The following is an 18,635-nucleotide window of genomic DNA, read 5'->3' on the forward strand; positions in this document are numbered from 1 at the left end:
GACATTTAAAAAATGCAAAAGAAGCACACCTTATCCACACCTTATGCAAAAGAAGGATTGTAAATTGCAATCTTTCAAGGAGTTTAGCTACAATCTTCTTCTGCTGTATGGAAGCAGCAGAAGTCAGTAAAATAGTAACATTTTACTGACTTAGTTCATACATTTATCAGGGGTTTATTTTATGTTATTTTTAAAATTTTGGATAAATTATCTACAGGTTTACTGAAGAAGTCCTCTCCTAGGCCTTAAGAGGCCATTTGGCCATAGCTTTTACTTCAATCGTAAATATGAATATTTAGATGTGTCCTCCCACCAACAAAAACTAGAGGTAACGCCCTGGTGTGCCAGTAAAGTAGTGTCTCTGAAGATGTCTTTCATAAATATGGAAACAACCAAATAAATAACCGAAATAATTGTTTTCACAGGAGTTGAATAACAAAGAAGTCACAGATGACCAAATTACCGTCCACATACCGTCCATAATCTCCCCCGTTAAGCAGAACCACAGGGAGATTATTATCATAATAGTGGTTGGATGAAATGCATTAGAGAGATTTCACTTGGACAGGAAGTGTTTGCGAGTATGTGTTGTGTGTTTTGCACTTCAGACTTCATGTTTTATAAATAAGCAAACAACAAAATATTCTGCAAGAAAAGGCCTGCAGCCCAAGGTTTCTGCTACTGAAAAGCCTGTTGAATTATGAATTAAATCTTTAAAAAGAATTAACATATTACAGTATATAATGTGGCCAGCAGAGGGAACCATCAAACTAAATACTGTACTGCAATGACACGATTATTGTGAACGGTAAGAGGAAATTCTTGCTTCCCTATCACTGAGGTTTCAAATTGGTTAGTTTTGCCGCAGTGGTCAGCAAAGGGAATGAAAAAGCAGGTGCCAGGCCTTGTGCCACGGGTTTTATATTCCCCATTCAACACAGGCTGGTGGTCAATTAGGTAAGATAAAGACCGATCACAAGATTTGGTCGACTTTATCGAGAAGTCTGCATTAAACTCTAATCCCAAGTCACCTGACACTGACAGAGAACTGGACAGCAGCTCGCCCCGACTGCTCTTCTCCACTCCACACTGTGGGAGTGGGAGCGCTCAGTCATGACCCCCAACCCCCTACACAAAGCCTGTAGTTCCTCTGCATATGGAAGTGAGGTGGGGGGTGGGTGGACATGGGGAGGTTGTAGACTTCACATCATCCCATGGGGTCAGATAAAAGCTTACAGCTCTCCTTCTTTAGACCTCCCCCTCTGCCCTGAGCGCCGGCTGCTCTGCACAAGTGCTGTAAAAGATTTATCGGCAAACCCTAAAGCAACTTTTCAAGATAGTTTAAATGTACTTAATGCAAGTAGCATGTTCAGACAAGACATGACATTGATATAAATACATATTAAAAATGTATTTTATCTTAACAAAGAGTGTTTTTTTCCAGATTTGAAAGACAACCAAAAAACAGGTAACAGTTTTTAATGCAAGTATGTACTTGATATCCAAAACATCCCCTCAGATAGCTAGAGCACTTCTTCTCCTCCATTCTAAAATGGCCCACCACATAAGCCCCTCCCACATCAGGGGCCGTGAGCCCGGGGGTCTCTGTTTTGTTCTTCCTATAGAAGCCTGACCGCTATTGTCTCAGCACGACCCCGGGGTCAACTGAACTCACCTCGCCCGGCCACGACCCATTCAGATGTGAAGCTTCACATGGGATAAAACCATCTCTAAAGGATCCTTTAAGGCGAGGGGGTGGTCAGACGCTTGCGCACACACACCCCCCTACACACACCCACACACACACACACGCGTTCACATTAAACAAACACACCACCTTGGATCAAATGTGCTGCTTTAATGTATAAAAAAAGCAATGTTCAATTCACTCACTTGACCAATTTCTGTTCAGATTACTGGATAAAATAATCGGAAACAGAGCAAGACTTTTAAAGTGGCTGCAACAGGGAAGATAGTTACAGGAAGTCATAATGAAGTCATCTTTGACACATTTTTTCTTCTGTTCATTCAGATGCATCACCTTTCAGAGGGGAAAATTACATTTTGCTGCAGGACAAGAATGAGGCCAGGCATCCCAGTCAGCTGCAGCTTTCCAGTTTACTGTTCATAGTTCCTACGCAGCCTGAAGGGCTGGAAATGTGTTTCAGTATTTTCTCGATATAGACTTCTATGAAAAAAGGAAAGATCAATTTAAAACTATTTGTGTTCTCATTGTCCGTCCTTCCTTCCTTCTTTCTTTTCTCCTTCCTTCCTTGTTTTTTTCCTTTTTACTTCTTTCTTTTCTTCTTTGCTCCTTCCTTTTTCCTACCTTTATTTTTCCTTCCTCCCTTCCTTCCTTCCTTCCTTCCTTCCTTCCTTCCTTCCTTCCTTCCTTCCTTCCTTCCTTCCTTCCTTCCTTCCTTCCTTCCTTCCTTCCTTCCTTCCTTCCTTCCTTCCTTCCTTCCTTCCTTCTTTCCTTCCTTCCTCTATTCCTTCTTTCCTGTCTACCTTCTTTTCTGCCTTCCTTCCCTCTTTCTTTCCTTCCTTTCATTCTTCTTTCTTTACTTTCCTCCTTTTTGGTATCTTTCTTGCTTTCTTCCTTCCTGTCTTCTGTTTTTCTTTCCTGTCTTCCTTCCTGCCTTCCGTTCTTTCTTTTGCCTTTGTTTCTTACCTTTTTCTACCTTTCTTTCTTCCCCTCTTCCTTCCATCCATCCTTCCTTTGTTCCTTCATTTGTTTGATTGTTTGTTCCCTCCTTTCTTTTTACTTTCTTTCCTTCTTTCTTTAAGTCCTTCTTTCATTCCTCTTTCTTCCCTCCTTCCTTCCTTTCTTTGTTTGTTCGTTCCTTCCTTCCTTTCTTTGTTTGTTCGTTCGTTCCTTCCTTCCTTCCTTCCTTCCTTCCTTCCTTCCTTCCTTCCTTCCTTTCTTCCTTCCTCCCTACCTGTTGATGTTGAATCTATGAAAGCATGGATCTTCTACATGATCACAGGAACCCTGTCTGTGCTCAAAATTTACAGCCACACAACAAATTCAATAAATAAATTGAATACAATCAAGGAGTTTATCTTTATCTCTGAACAGAAACAGCTGAGCTCAGCACAAAGACTCTCCTGTTTGGCGTCTTGCTGTCAGAGACAACAATGTCCCCGGACGAAGGGAAGCTCATGGAGGCTGACAGGTTGAAAATGTGCGCCATGATGTGGCTGAAGGAGCATGAAACATGTTCACTCATGAGCGCCTCGCACATCGCCACGGGAGACAGAGCGACAGTTAAATGAGTGTTTTTACATAAATAAGTTTTCTTTACCTGAGCTGGTGGTTTGAGAGCTTTTAGGCACAACACACACATGTGGTGCTCTGCCAAGAAAGCACTTCAATTGTTCAACTCAGTCATGAGTGAGAAAGTTAAGTGAGAACAGGACAATATTTTCTTTCCCTCTCATATCACACAACTTTGTTTCTTTTTCTTAAAATTGCACCAACTAGGGAGGCGAAAAGCATTCCAGGCAATTTTTCAGCAGTGAATAATTTACATTGAACTACTGTAGTTTTGTTCACATTTTTACCTGTTGAAAACTATTTAAAATTATAATTTTGACTACAAGACGGTAAAGCACCTTTTGATGAATAAGAGGCATTTTTCAGTTTCTAATTTAATCAACATTTCCCAAGAAATTATTCACCGAGATAACAGAACCAACTGTACAAAAGTCTTGAATCATTTTTTTTTTAATCTCTCCTCAGCAGCCAAACATCTTTGTAATATTTTAGAAACAGTCTTGTTCAAGTTTTCTTCAGGATTCCTGAAAGTCTTGGAGTCTTTGGAGTTTTTTGTTCCACTCTTGATGTGTCCACTTCCTGCTTTCAGATAAATATTTTTTTTTTTTTTTTTTGAACAAATGAACTTTTCATTCTTATTATTCATAATTTCATAACTGCTTACAACCTGTCGTTTTCTATGTAGCTCTCTGTTGCAAGAAAATATGGTTATGTGACTCTAGTAAATGTTATCAACCTTGTTTTAGTTTGATCTCAAAGCCTCTTCCTAGGCAATGACTGGAAGTAAGGCCACTGCAATATAAAATCTTCACAAAGATTTTATATCTTTCTGAAGATATAAAATCTTATCTTAAATTCACTGAAATTACGTATTTTGTGAATATTTTGATGTTTATTTATATAAAATATTTAAGAGAAACAGAAAGATAAATCAGAAGCCGTCAATCAACTTTAAAAAGGCTTTTAATTTAAAGGATTTAGCGCTGAGTTTAACTTTCCTGGAACCTCATACAATTTGACAACAACATTTAGACACATTTAGACATTGCGTAAACAGTAATCTTTCAGAAGAACATTTTTTTCCTGTCCCAATAGACTGAAAAGTGCTAAAGACAAAGCAATTTGACTGAAAAAAAACAGTTTTTAGTGTCAACAAGGTGATTTCCTGAAGCACTGTTGAAAATAGACCAACTGAGGAATTATGGATCTCTTGTTCTTTTGTTTCTTTTTACGTCTGGTGTATCTTCTTTAGTGCACTCTATAGTATGTTGCCCTGGTAAGAGGACTGACTTGATCTGGACTGAACTGAACTAAACAAGTACCTTAAGGAAGTTAAAAAGACCTCCAAAAACTGCCAATAACTTTGTGGCCACTTTGAGAGATTATTAGAAAGTCTGTCCTCTTAGGTTCAATCTATAAAGAAAACACGTTTTCTTAAACAAAAACCAAGTCCTTTTAAAAGCGGTGCTGGAGCTTTAACTCTGAATGTAAATATTATTGGCCTCCGAAACAATGGATGAGTTGTTGTCATGGGTAACACATTGTTGCATATAACAGTCATAATCTAAACATCTTGTTAATTTTGTGAGCACCAGAAAAGGAATGTTCTGCAACTTCTGCTCTGATTCATGTTTTCATGTTATCTTTATCATGTGTTTACACAGACAGAAGGCAAAGCTGGAAAATTTACAAACTTAATTATTAATTTAAAGACTGATTTCTAATTTACTTTATTAAAGATTATTGTTCACTTCACAGCTTTTCAGACAGGTTTACACGAAATGTTTTTTGAAGAAAAAAAAAAGTAGCATGTTTGAGTGCAATATTCTTCTGTCAATAAGTTATAAATGTATCAATAAGTTAAATAAAACACAGTTAAACCTGCCACAGATTGTGACAGAAAAAAAACATATTATAATAAATAAAGCTGTTTACTCTGTTAACCATATCTAAGGGAGTACATCTACTGAATGATATGCTAAGAGCCTGCCTTCCGCTGAGATTGTCTCAAATCCTTCCACAGTATTTTGTGCATTTGTTCCAGTGTTGCTAAGCAAAAAGACAGGTGTCTCTGCAGGCCATAAAAACAGTGCAATCCAGCTTTTAACACGCACGACTCACATTAGCTTAAACTTGACAGCTGGAGTAGTGTTGTATTTCAGAAGAAGTCATTAGAGGAGCTTATTAGACTTTGTAGTAGACGTTGGTGGGGCTCTGAGGCATTATCTCCTGAACTATATACACAGGAGGGCCATATTCGCCACTCACACGCTCGTAGTGACGGCAGATCACACTTTCGGAAGGCCGCAGAGGGAAGACAACCTCGCTGCGGTCTGAGCCGTCATTGTCGCTGCTAAAGCTGTCCCGCTTTGGCACAGCCAAAGTGCTGAGGGATACGGAGGCAGGCGGCTGGTGCTGCTGCTGCCGCTGGCGGTCAGGAACACGGCGACGTTGATAGTACCTCCACAGCACCACTAATACAACTACAATGACCAGCAGGAGGCTCAAGCTGCAGGAAATGACCCACACAACGAGTCCTGGCCCAGACGTGTCAGTCTGTCCGGCTTCAGAACCCACATCTACCAAGGGACATGGAGAAGAGACAAAAAAACAAGTACATCAGAGGGAGAGCATGTATGAAGCAGAAGTTTCAGGATTTTACTTTATTCACCCCAAAAAATAAACACGACACCAAAGGTTAAAGGTCTCAGTAGTTTTTGTTTGATAATTAAACAAAAAGCAAATTGCTTTTGACAACTTTCAGAAAATGGAACTTGCTGTCTGGAGTTCAGTAAAAGTCAGATAAAATGTGGGACACATGCTGCGTTTCTGTTGGATTCATAAATGCCACCTCTAATTAGTCTCTGTTATTACAGCTGAACTCTGATAAAACGTGATGACTGTAATGAAGCCACAACTGGATATTTTAGCCACCTTAGCACACGTCAGCCTAAGAAATCGGGCTTAGAGTTGAATTTAGGTATGGGTTTATCACAGCTCCATTAGAATCGAGCATCATAAGCAACAAGTGATTCTAAACTGCTCTTATCATTTAAGCAACTCAGATTTATGGTTTAAAAGAAAAACTGAACTGGGGATTATTGATTATTGTTTATGCATTTGTTTAGGCTTTGTTTACCTGGATTACTGTAATTATTTCTTAATCTGTTTTCACAAATCAGCTTTAGCTCAACTTCAGTCATACTAATGAGTGAGTCCACTTCACTCCAGTTTTAGCTTTTTTGCAAATGTTAGCACAACTTTTCAGGGTTCTAAATGGATAATCTCCATAATATATAGTTGTCTGAGAGTCTCTTGGACTCTTGAATCTTTCCTCTTTCTCACACACTGGCTGCCCTGCAGGGTTTGAGCCTTCAAGTTAGTGGCACCTACCTCTATCCATTCAATGAAAAGACACCGGCAGCTCATAAAAAGTAGCTGCTGTAACCTCAGATTTATATCCTTATTGTTTCTGAATTTTAAAATCAATTGGAATAATTTGTATGTTGATTTTAATCATACTATTCTCTTATTTTGTGTGAATTACTTCTGTGCTTTTATCCGTGGAAAGTACATTATAAATAATTATTATCTTTACTTACAAGCTAAAATTGGTATCAGCCACTAAAAAGTTAATATTTCTAATTAATAAAGCACACATTCAAACGGATTTGATTTAAATATCCAAGATTTTGCTGCAAAACAGATTTATTATACTTTCTACATTCTTGCCTTTCGAGAAGACATCCTTGGTCTTGGTCTTTGGTGGTGCAGGTGGGAACCTGGTTGGTGACTCCTGAAGCGTTAAAAGTGAATCAGAGGAGTCTGTAATATAAAGCACATCACATGGAGCACATTAGACAGAGCACACACGTCTTCAGATGCACCGTGTAGGTGGGTTCATGTCACGTAACGAGTCGGTGAACATCACTGAAACCACAGTGATGTCGTTCCTGTGGTTAGTCATTATTGTTTCACGTCAGTGTGTAAGTATAAAGAAAAAACTAAAAGAGGTAAATGCAGATTTGGGTGAAATAGAAGTGGAAAAAAAGAGTTTCTAACCCAATCAAGCCACAGCAAAGTTCTGCTTTCAGTCATGACTGGGACTTTAATTTTTCTTGCCTGGAAAAATTATAATTTTAAGCACCTACACAAGGATAGGATAGATGGCAAAATGAAACCTGTTCTGATATAACTTAAATGTTATGATGTTTTTATTGAATCAACATAAAATAATGTGTTTCTAAAATAAAATAAATGTTACTGTGCCCATTTGCAGCCGAAGGTCAGTTTGTTTACAGGTCCAAATGGATTTCTAAAGCTAAAATTACAAAGGTAGCTAATTATATAACATGCAAAAAAAAAAAAAGAAAGAAAAAAAATATGGACACAAATAATAAAACATAAAATGAAGAAAAGTACTGACCAGAATGGGATGTGTACACTGATGTGCATCTAGGTTAGCAAAATTACAGAAACATTTTTAACAGGAGAACAAAAATCCCTACAATAATTTAACCATTTTATAACAGCAAAGCTGGGCCCTTTTAAATAAATAGAAACATTTTGTAAAAATATGTTCGGCATTCTGTTGACTTATCTGTTAACATATTTTTTGTGTTTCGACTCCTGCTGAGGTTGGTTTTACTCACCACACCTGGAATAAAGCATTCAACACAAAGTCACTTTTACAAAAGAAAGCATAAAACTTTCAAAGCTTTAAAAATGTTACATGTTTCTTTAACTTCACAAGGTTGCCCTTGGATTGCTTATAATCTAAACATACAGAAAATGAAGTGTTATCTTAAAGTCCAAAATAACCATTTAAAGGTCAATTTGTTCCATCAGTGAAGCTTCTGACAGTAGAGGAGAATAATCAGTCAATATTCAGCAATACCCAAATCATTGTTTTGTATGACTAATCAAACAGAAACATATATTACATGGGGTTTTTTTTGTTTATTTTTAATCCAAAAAAACCAAGAAGTCTGACAGAAAACCAGTCAGTAATTCTGGAGTTTCTATTTATTTATTATTGTTTATTTACAGCGCTGTAAATACATTTCATATTTCTTCTAATTTTGCCTTCTTTTTACTCTTATGTGTTTTTGAGCTTCAAACAAACTATTATATCACTCGAAGGTTACCCAAACACAAAATGTAGTTTTGTATTAATGATTTCATTCTTTGAGGAAAATAGTTAACTCAACCAACCTGGCTCTATGTGAAAAATAATCATCCTCAAATCTAATAAGGGGTTGTGCCACTGTCAATAGTTTGATAGTTGACCACAACTACCATCAAGCATTTGCAGCAGCATTCAACGAGTCTTTACTGTCACTGTGGCTTGTTGAACTCCCACAGCATTAGAAATGGCTTTAACCCCTCCCAGCCTGATTAATTGATTCTCACCTCTTTCTAGATTTCTAAAAAAATCAGCGCACGTTTTGCTTTTGAGATTTTTTTGTCTGCTTCGTGATGCCTGACAGAGTCTGTTGAATTATTTCTTAATTTTACATTAACCAAGCTTGTGTGTGGCTGGAGAAACTGAACCAGCTTGACAAAAAAAAACAACCAATAGCATCAGAATTAAACAAGAGATGCAACTACTTTTTCAAACTGAGCCAGCTGGGTTTGGATTTCTGTTTTCTCTAGTCAAATAGCTTTCTCTCATAAAAGCTGCTTTTTGTGTTTACTCAAGTTTTGTTTATCTGACATTGACATTTTTTTGAGAATCTAAAATATTTAAATGAGACAAAAAGCAAAATGCTTAAGGGAACAAATGTCTTTTTACAGCACTGTAAAGAACATGTTGGTTGAATGTTTTTAATGAGAACTTAATTTACCACTTCAAAACAATAAAACCTTTTAAAAAATCCATAAGTTGTGCTGTTATTTTGTCATTTGTAACAAACAAAATATTATGACTACTAGTTCAGCTCCCACTGAAGCTACCTGTATATTGTTGTAAGTTAGAAGGATGATTGTTAGTTGGTGTAATCCATACAATATATATGTGGTTCATATTAGACTTCTAAAAGGTTATGACCACTTTATGTTGCTAATATTTTAAGCATGCAGTAGTGACGAGAAACTGGAAAATCCCTGTATCTGAGTGACACGTCATCATGGCAACAAATAGCTGACTTCTCTTTAACATTTGTACAAACGCCATTGAAAAGAATTTGCATGTTTTCACTATTTTGAGAAATTGAAAGCTAATTTACATGTTGCTCAAAGAACCTGTAGCTGTTTCCTCCAAAATGACAGAGCTGATAATTCCTGATATTTCTTATTTGCACAAAAACAGAAAACATAGCGTCAGTAAAATGTTCAGTCTATTTAAAAAATGCATAAGCTGTACTGGAGTGTTTTGAAGGGGCTCCTTTAGGACCTCAACGCTCTGACATTTACAAAAGAGCACCAATTAAAAGCAGAAAAATAAAAACCATCAAGTCATTGCGAACAACCTTGTCTTTTACAATTTGATGAAAATATTAAAAAGAAAGAATAATGTATCTCCGAGATGTGACCACTGTATTGTTTATGCAATTTTACTAAAGGGTGGGTATTTGTTTTTACACCCCTGCAGCAGCTTCAACCTGCAGCAAGAGGAAAAATGAGAGCCCAAAAGCCTCCATATATAAATCAATGCACAAGGCTCTGAGCATTTCCTTAAACATAAATCTATATCATGACCTTTGCATGTACAGCAAATAAACTGAAACAGAATGTTCTGATTTATTTCCATTATAGATTTGTGATTTCTGCCTCCATGAGTTAACATTTCGGTTCCAGTAACATAACCATGCACCCTGTTAGGTCTCGCTTCAGTGAATAATCATTAATTCACCACTGACTCTTATTTAAACTTCCCGAGCACACATTTTGATATTCACTTGCGACGTAGCCACCCGAACATGTCTGAGTTTCGGTTTTACACGCACCATATGCTCAAGCAAATCCAGTACATCCGTGACGGCGCCCAAACCATTCTACATGACTCGCAACACGGCTAGAGATTAAAAACAAGATTTCAACTAAATCGCACAGTTAAACTTCTTTTTTTTTTTTGGCAATAAAAAAGGTTTGTTTACACAAGTAATGTTTATAAACACAGCATGAAATATTTTTGAGTTATCATCAGCACAAGAAGCACATGAAAAGCTGATTTTTCATCTCTAATGTGGATTAAATGAATAATTTATACAAATAACACTTCACATACCAGGGATAAAAATAAAAAAAAAATCAGGACAGAAAAATATACAGAAAGCTTGCATCTGTTTAATATCTAAGTAAGTGGTTTTCATGCAGCACAAGCATTTATACTGAAATGTTTCTTTACATATATGCTTATCTGATGAAAGTATGACAATATGAAACAAGGTGCTTTTCTGTGAACAATTCCTGACAGTGAATTTAAAGTAAGCAGAGACATATTATGTGAGCCTATTTTATTTAAAAAAATGTATTCAGTGCATGTGATAAGAGCATAAATTGACACAACTGAATTGTTATCTATTTTGGAATTAATATCAGGAGGAGAAATAGAAAAAGAGCTTTGACTACAATTTCAAATGAGGGATAATACTGATAGCAGTAATCTGCTCCTGGTTTAAGCAAGAGATTGTTTTAAAAAACTCAGTAATTCATGCTGACAATCTCTTTCTGAGAGAATGGCCCCATGATCAGATTAAAGGAAATCAAACAGAGATGATATTATTGCATTACCAGTGTAACCTTTGAGAGCAAAACAACTGTTGCCATTTATTCGTTTGACTGCACAAATCCGGCTCTGTGCACGTGCGTGAATGTGTGTGTGCACATCTTTGTTCGTGAACACTAAAATAAACGCATGCTGCTTACTCTGGCCGACTCTCAGCACCAGTTTCATGGATTTGGTCCTGCACACCCCTCCTTTGGTATTATCCAGCCCTCTCAGAGATCCTGTGGAGGTGGCTGGAGAGCAAAACCAAGAGACAAATGTTCAGTCAACTCAAAGGAATAAGCATAAGACACGACTTGAAGGCAATTGATTGTTCCAGGGCAGTCTTGCATGATTCCCTCACAAGTGAGACGGTAGTTACATGTAAAGCCGCATTTTGCAACACCCTGACCCCAATAGTGATTAAATATGTCTCAAGATATTCCAAGACAGTATCTAGAATTGAAATTTTAATGCAGAACTGCAGCATTAGGCTGCATTACTTTGAGCTGTGTGCAGCTAATAAAGTGGAAACTGAGGGTAATATTCTCATTAAACCGACTAACCAATGACTTCTGCTCTATGCGCAGCCTTGGCATAAAAATTGAGATGAATAAAACATTAATTCAGCCTTTTTTAAGAAGCAACTCTCATTGCAGAAACCCAACTTCCATTGAAAAAAAAACCCCTCCTCTCTTAACACACACACACACACACACACACTCCAAGAACTCTGTTTCACCCCTGTCACTCACACACACATACACTTGTTAGGAGCATTTAGGTCAGATAACATTTCACAGGCTACAAGCCACGTTGCAGTGAAAGCTCCCATCAAATCTGCCTGATGCTGTAAAAGCCTTGAGTGATTTGGGGCATGTAAGCCCCTGGAATCACACGGGCCTCCCAAAGCCAATTCTGGCGTAGGAGCGTGGCGCGGTGGTGGGCGAGGCTACATGGTCGGGCTTGCTTTCTATCTCATGCATCACTTGCCATTGAGATGCTGCCTTAACCGACAGCGGTCCAATAACGAGGCCACGATGGTTTTCTTTTCTTTTCTTTTCTCTTTTTTTTTTGATCCTTACTCAAAGTGACAAACTAAGAGGGAGAGATGAGTATGATGTCCTCATCACACCCTGGAAATGAGAAAAAAGAAAAGAAAAAAAAGAGAAATGCTCTCGGACTGATTGAAGTGGCATTCCACCTGTAGGAGCCTCACATCTCCTTGACTTACAGGTGATGTAATAGTCCTTCCCCTTGAGGAACTCCAGGCCCCAGAGGTTTGGGCTGAACTCCTGAAACTTGAACGTGAACTTGACATCCTGGTCAGGCTTGTCACAGTTCAGCAAGGGGGTGTCAGTCTTGGCCACACCGCAGCTCTCCATCTGACTTTTGGTCACCAGGTAGACTTTGTAGAACTCCTCTGTCCTCCCTGAGGAGGGGTCAGCCCGGGGGCACACGATGTCCATCTTGTCCCCTATCTGAGGGTAGAGCACCAAACCCTGACCGGGAGTGAATCTGGGAAGGTAAGAAGCAAAGAGATCTACATTAACTCAAAATGAACTTTAAAAAGGCAGGCTTTGATATAAAATTCTTTGCTCAGACTAATGAATCATACAGTAGCGGTGCTTTTAGCAGGATATCAACAGCCGAAGGTCCATTTTTTTCCCCAAGTTCTTGAACATCTCAAATGAACCAATAACTTAGAAGCCCCAGATTCTTGATTTTATTTAGATCAGAAGTTACTTTTTATTCTGATTTTAAAGCATGATTGAGTTGCGGCAAGTTTATGTCAAAGAAATCATTTTGAAACTAAGAGTTTTCTCTGAACTTCTGATGAGGGTCTTCTATACTAAAAAGTTACAGAATAAATTTAGAAGTAAACAGTATATCTGCAGAATCAAAGAACTAAATCTAACACGCTTGACCCAGAAAATCTTAGAAACGACTTTTAAAGACAATCTTTTAGAAAAGTTTTTATTATCAGATGCAACCCCGCAGCCAAATTTCACCCCTCGAAGTGCATACCAAAAAAAATAAATCTTGATAGTAATAATAATTGCACAGAGAGGCACGAGTTTCTCATCTTCTTACTTTGAGTTGGAGCTGCTCCAGTGGATCGACTCCAGCGTGACGCCCCGGCAGGAGCAAACGATGGCGAGCAGGATCACGGCGCCGCAGCTCCGTGCGCGTCCCCCCATCACGGGAAAGGCACCGCGGGCAGACTATCATAAAAAGCAGCCAAAACTGTCCGGCATCTGTCGCCTCTGCATGTCTCCCGTGGATCCAGGTGAGCGCGGGGAACAACACATACCTGAGGACAACCCCGCCGAGTTACGAGTCTCCTTCTCCTCACAGCTGAGCGAGATGCTAAACATTGCGCGTAACTCTGGCCACAAAGTCATTCGTGTGACGAGATGTGCGTAAAGTGAGGCGGGAGACTGTGCGAAGTGTTGTAGTCTGACCGACCGGGCCGCCCTTACACACGCAGCCTCTCTCTCATGCGTGGGAGAGTAACGGGGGAGCGTTGAGCTATTGGTCAATTTAGTCACAAAGTCAGCGGAAGGTTATGAAGTAGCGTTTCAAAAGTAACACAGGGTTGTTTCGTCAAGCTCTGAAACCCTTATACTTTATTATTAAAGATCAAGCTTAAAAAAAAACAACTTTTAGGTAATCTTCCTAACTTCCCTCTGGTGATTGGACCAGCAGCCTGCAGACACTGAAACACTGAATTTATCTTTGTCTTCATTAAATGCATCAAATCTAAGATTCCTAAACCTTTTGGTGTATAAATGCATCACCACCATTTTCTACTTCTTTAAGACAAGATTTTCAAGATTTTTAAAAAATCTAATGTGTATAAAGTCAGAGATGGAGATGGCTTCATAGATGTCTCCATCACACCTGATACAGCTTCAGAAGAGCTGTGTAGGACAAACAGCATAAAGACAGGCGAGCTAAGCTTGTGGCAGCATATTAAAAAGACTGGAGGCTGAAATTGCTGATAATTATGTAAATGTGATTTCTTGGTTTTTCTAATTTCAATACATTTGCAAGATACTCAAGAAAAATTCCACATTGTCATGATGGGATATTTGTGCGTAAGATTTTGAGAAAAGATTAATTTGGAATAAGGTTGTAACATCACAAAATGTGGAGAATTAATAATTTCCGGATATAAATGGACTTTATAAAATATACATGTACATGTAAAAATATGACCAGTCACTGTTTGCTCCAATTACATCTGCAAGCTGCTAGGGTTATACATTTTATTCACATACAGAGACTGAGATTTTTCTATTAGCAAAATTACTCAAACTCTGTCACATGGGATGGAGAGTATTTGTAAACATAAACTTTTAAATCTCATCACAGATTCCCAGTTGGATTTGTGTCTGAACTTGACCAGACCATTCAAAACCATGTCAAAATTCAACAAAAAAATGTTGTAAAGATTTCTGCTTATTTTTTTAATAGCTGCTCAACAATAAACTAAACATGCAATGTTATTGTTAGATGAATAAAGTTGTATTGATTTTCAGTGAAGAGCCAAAACTAAAAACGGTAAATAGTTTGTGAATTATTTTTTGTATTTTTTGGGGGGAAGGGGGATAATAGTCTGTTCTCAGCACTAAGAACAGGATTTTTTGGGCTGATGTTTCTGTAAAATGACAACAAAGATGGGTTTGTATCATCATCATTGGACATTTACTCTTTACTATGAAACCTTATATCAAAACTATTTTTTGTCATTTAAAATCTACTTTATGGACTTGTCTTTGCAAATTGAACCATTCTGCATTCCAGTTGAGGTCCAATTTCAAGGCCAAGAAACTTTGGACATCTCTGTAATCCCAACAATAATCAAATAACAAAATCTGTTCATATAAGAGCATGCTATTGCTTCTAAGATGTTTATACGTAAAATTGAATCCTGTTCAATTTTGTAAAGTTTGTGGTGTTTATGCACCCTAACTTTGAAAAAAAAACAACTGTCTCTATAAATAAAGATACACAGTGAAAAACAAACAGGCTTTTTACGTTTTTAGCTTATAATACTCTCTTCCTCTAAAAAAGATGAAAAAAATCCATGGCTTGAAATTTTATGAGTTTTATCGTCTTTTTTTCAAAGATCAATGCATGGAGAGTCCTTGTTAAAAGGATTGATTGAAACTGGGTGAATTTTTTAAAGTCCACTCTATTCTCCATGTTACCAGTCAAGACGGTAATCCTCTCATTTTCAGGGAGGGTGGACTAATGACACAGTGGTTTAAGAGATTACAAGGGACTTCTGTCACAAGACTAAAGCTGCCCACACAGCGGCTGAGCAGCACAGAAATGTCTCCAGTTTCTGTCAGGTTGGACCGAGCTGCATGTGCTCTAAGTGCTGGAAACATTTGACATATATATATAATCCAGTTAAATCTCAACAGGACAAAAGATGCAGAAATGTTTCCTCATGCAAACACAAAACTAAAACTTCAGACACTCAAACTCCAGAAAGATATTTTTTTTTTTGTAAACTTTGGCTCAATGCAGACATATTCAAAACATAGATGAATACCAAACCCTTGCTAAAAACATTCTCAACTAAACACTTTGGAAAAAGCAAACTAAAAAATACAGACAGTAATCACAATGTGAAACAAATTCTTGTAAATACTTTATTTTTTAAAAAAAGTACCTTTCATACAGCTGCAGAGAAAGATTTGCTTTCTTTTTTTTCTGTGTAGTGTCCACTCAGCAAATATTTTCTATACGGGGGTCAATTAATTCATGTGGTTTATGATGATTGATTTGGTCATTAAATCAAAAAGCTGAGGGGATATGATCCAAACCAAAAATACCCTGTCAACTGAAAAGCATACAAAAATGGTACAAGGATGATTAATAGACTGCAGAAGACTTATGATTCAATTTTTCACGTGTTCTGTGGTTTTAAGACTAATTGAGAGTGCTGATTTAAAATTGTAGTTTTAAAAACAAAAACAAAGACTTTTCTACATAATGCTGCAGATAATGCTGCAGCCCACTCATGGTCAATTTTGAGAATACTTATTATGGTTTTGCATTGACACAGAAATATAAATTTAAGTGTCATCAGCATACTGTATGGATAATGAAAGTGGGCTGAGAATGAAGCCTTGAGGAACCCCACATGGGATCCTTTTGCTTCTACTTCCACTTGCCAAGCGACACAAAGTAGTTCAGTGTGTCAAGGAAGATCTGAACTAACTTTGTAAACAATGCCATCCACCTTTCTAGTGGCTGGAAATCTGAGCTTCACTGAGAGCTGGTAAAATTATAACAGGGGCTTTAGATGTTTTGTTAGGACATGTCTTAATGGAAGGAGGGGGTGAGGCCATATGTTGAAAATTAACAAAAAACAAGAAGAAATACTTTAACACATTGAAATGTTCACTGACAAGACAGAATGGTCCCAAAGGCGTGCTCTATCAATCAGAAGAGCATCCGGGTAATCCTGGACAAAAGTTGGCCAAGAGCCTAATCTTGGAAAGATTGGAAAGACTTGGAAAATAGATGTGTTCAAATGGAATATGACAAAACAAGTTTAAAATAAAGATAGTCAGGTCATAAAAACACCTCTGTTGCCAAAAGTGAAATACATAATAAAAGCAAGTGTTTCTTTGCCTTGCTGTTTGCGTTCTTTGACATTTAGGATGTCAATTTAGAGAAACAGTGAACCAGTACTGTTACAAACCGGATCAGAAATTGTCCAGTGCAATGAAGTTGATTACTTGTGAGAAAAAAAGTTTTCATCCTCATAAGAAACACCTGCACCTGGTCTAGGTGAGGTATTTTATAACAGAGATTTTCTTTAAAAAAGAAGTTTGATGTCCAGAGAGTTTGAAGTTTTGAAGAAAAAAAAAAAGAAATTACCCAAATTAAGTTATAAGTTTCTAACATTCAAGTTGAATTGAAGCATCATTATTAAACATCCACACGTTATATCCCTCCTCTGCGTCATGTCTGTGGTCTCCAGTCACTTTACGGTGAAATCTCCCAGGGTAAAGATAATGCTACCATGTTAGGTGTCAGGAAATAGACAACCCCTATCACGATTAGCATTAACCTCAACCTGGGACTGTCCTCAGAGGTGGTTTCAGTTCCTTCACCGTTAGTTCTGAATATGTCCTGCAGGGGGCGACAGAAGGAAGCATTAGTGGTTCAGTTCAAAATTATTTCATGGCTTTGAGGTGAAATTCATTCACCTCAAAAAGAATAGACTAGCACTCGCAAATTTCTAGGTTTCAGCTAAGACAAAAAAGTCTCTCCATTCAATTTGCTGAAAGAATAGTATTTAAAAAGTCTATTTTAAAAATGTTTGCAATTAACAAAAAAATTTGAAAGTTAAAAGAAAAAATCTGATCTGAAAATGTGTGATTTCTGTCACTGTTTAAAGTCTCTCTTCAAATATCAGGTCTGAAATATGATTCAAACGGGCAACTTTTCAAGCAGCAGTCACTGTATTTATGTTTAGTAAAATTATTCTCTCTACGTTTCAGCTGTTTGTCACCTGGATGGTAGATGACAACGGCCAGAAGTGCAACTTAATTCAGTTGCCTGGACTTGATTACAGAGTCTGAAAGAGCAACTAGAATGGAGCAACTAGAGCTGGCTGTAAGGTTTCGCAAATGCTGAGCAGCAACAGGATGTAACAGATGCTGTCATGTCGACTAACTGATAAATGAGGAACTAATCGGTGACTTACTGCCAGGAAGAAAGTCTGCGTGCGCTAAGATTTTTAGCAATAATAGTGTCGTTATACTGACCTGTCTTCTACATCTCCACCGCTTCCTCTCATTGTTCAGCCTTTCGCTCCTCTGTCGATTCTCCACCTTCTGTAATTGGCAGTCTCATTTTATATAGATGACAGTGACTCATGGAGAAATCCCCATTTCTCTTTCGCTTTAAAAAAAAAAACTCCTCTATAAAATCAGACAGATGTGACATCATTCTATGTAAATGCAACCTACTGAAAAATGTACAAGGTCTTCTTATCCATGCTACAATAAGAGCAATTAAAAAAAAACTTTCACAGTCGTGACAGCAGTTTGACTGGAGCAGTTTTTAAGTTATTACAAGTGTCACATGTCAAACACAACAAAAAACTCATTACAAGACTAGTTAAGAGTTTTGCTAGCATATGCAAACTGTGTCACCTTCGTACCCTCAATAAAATGTAAATGCAGTTAATGCAGTTTTCATGTGAATGGCTTTACATGCCAAAGAAACCCATTTTAATAACAATTTTAAACATAGTTCTGACTATGGATGGATGCATAATTAGATGTCAAGAGATAAACACATTCCTTTCCAGTGAAGAAGTATTTACCTTTGTTTTTGCTATTTTTATTACAGTTAAATGCTTAAAACTGTCATACAAATTTTAATACAGCACAAAGATTCCCTGAGTAAGTCGTAGTAATAGTAAGTAGTTTTCAAATCAAGATTTCATTGAAAGAAAAAATGCTTACCAAAACTGCTCTTAAAATTTTTCTGTTTGTGATTTTGTTACCCTTGGCAGCAACAGTTACACTCAAGCTATTTTTAATATGTATTTTATATCCTTTGATTCACTTAGCCTCGCTAAATTGTTCATCCTGCCACATTAGCCACCATGTT

General features: G+C 37.5%; 1 protein-coding gene across 1 annotated transcript; it reads right to left on the bottom strand.

Moving 5' to 3' along the window:
• Window positions 1-4,222: 4,222 nt before the first annotated feature.
• LOC114142540 (ephrin-B2a-like) lies at window positions 4,223-13,467 on the bottom strand. The gene is made up of 5 exons (XM_028013873.1): window positions 13,080-13,467; window positions 12,220-12,503; window positions 11,147-11,239; window positions 7,010-7,102; window positions 4,223-5,856 (listed from the first exon to the last, which is right to left on the bottom strand). The coding sequence occupies exons 1-5, from the start codon at window positions 13,184-13,186 to the stop codon at window positions 5,462-5,464; spliced, it is 972 nt and encodes a 323-aa protein (XP_027869674.1). The 5' UTR covers window positions 13,187-13,467; the 3' UTR covers window positions 4,223-5,461.
• Window positions 13,468-18,635: the final 5,168 nt, after the last annotated feature.

Source organism: Xiphophorus couchianus, chromosome 4 (genome assembly GCF_001444195.1).
Source record: "Xiphophorus couchianus chromosome 4, X_couchianus-1.0, whole genome shotgun sequence".
NCBI lineage: Eukaryota > Metazoa > Chordata > Actinopteri > Cyprinodontiformes > Poeciliidae > Xiphophorus > Xiphophorus couchianus.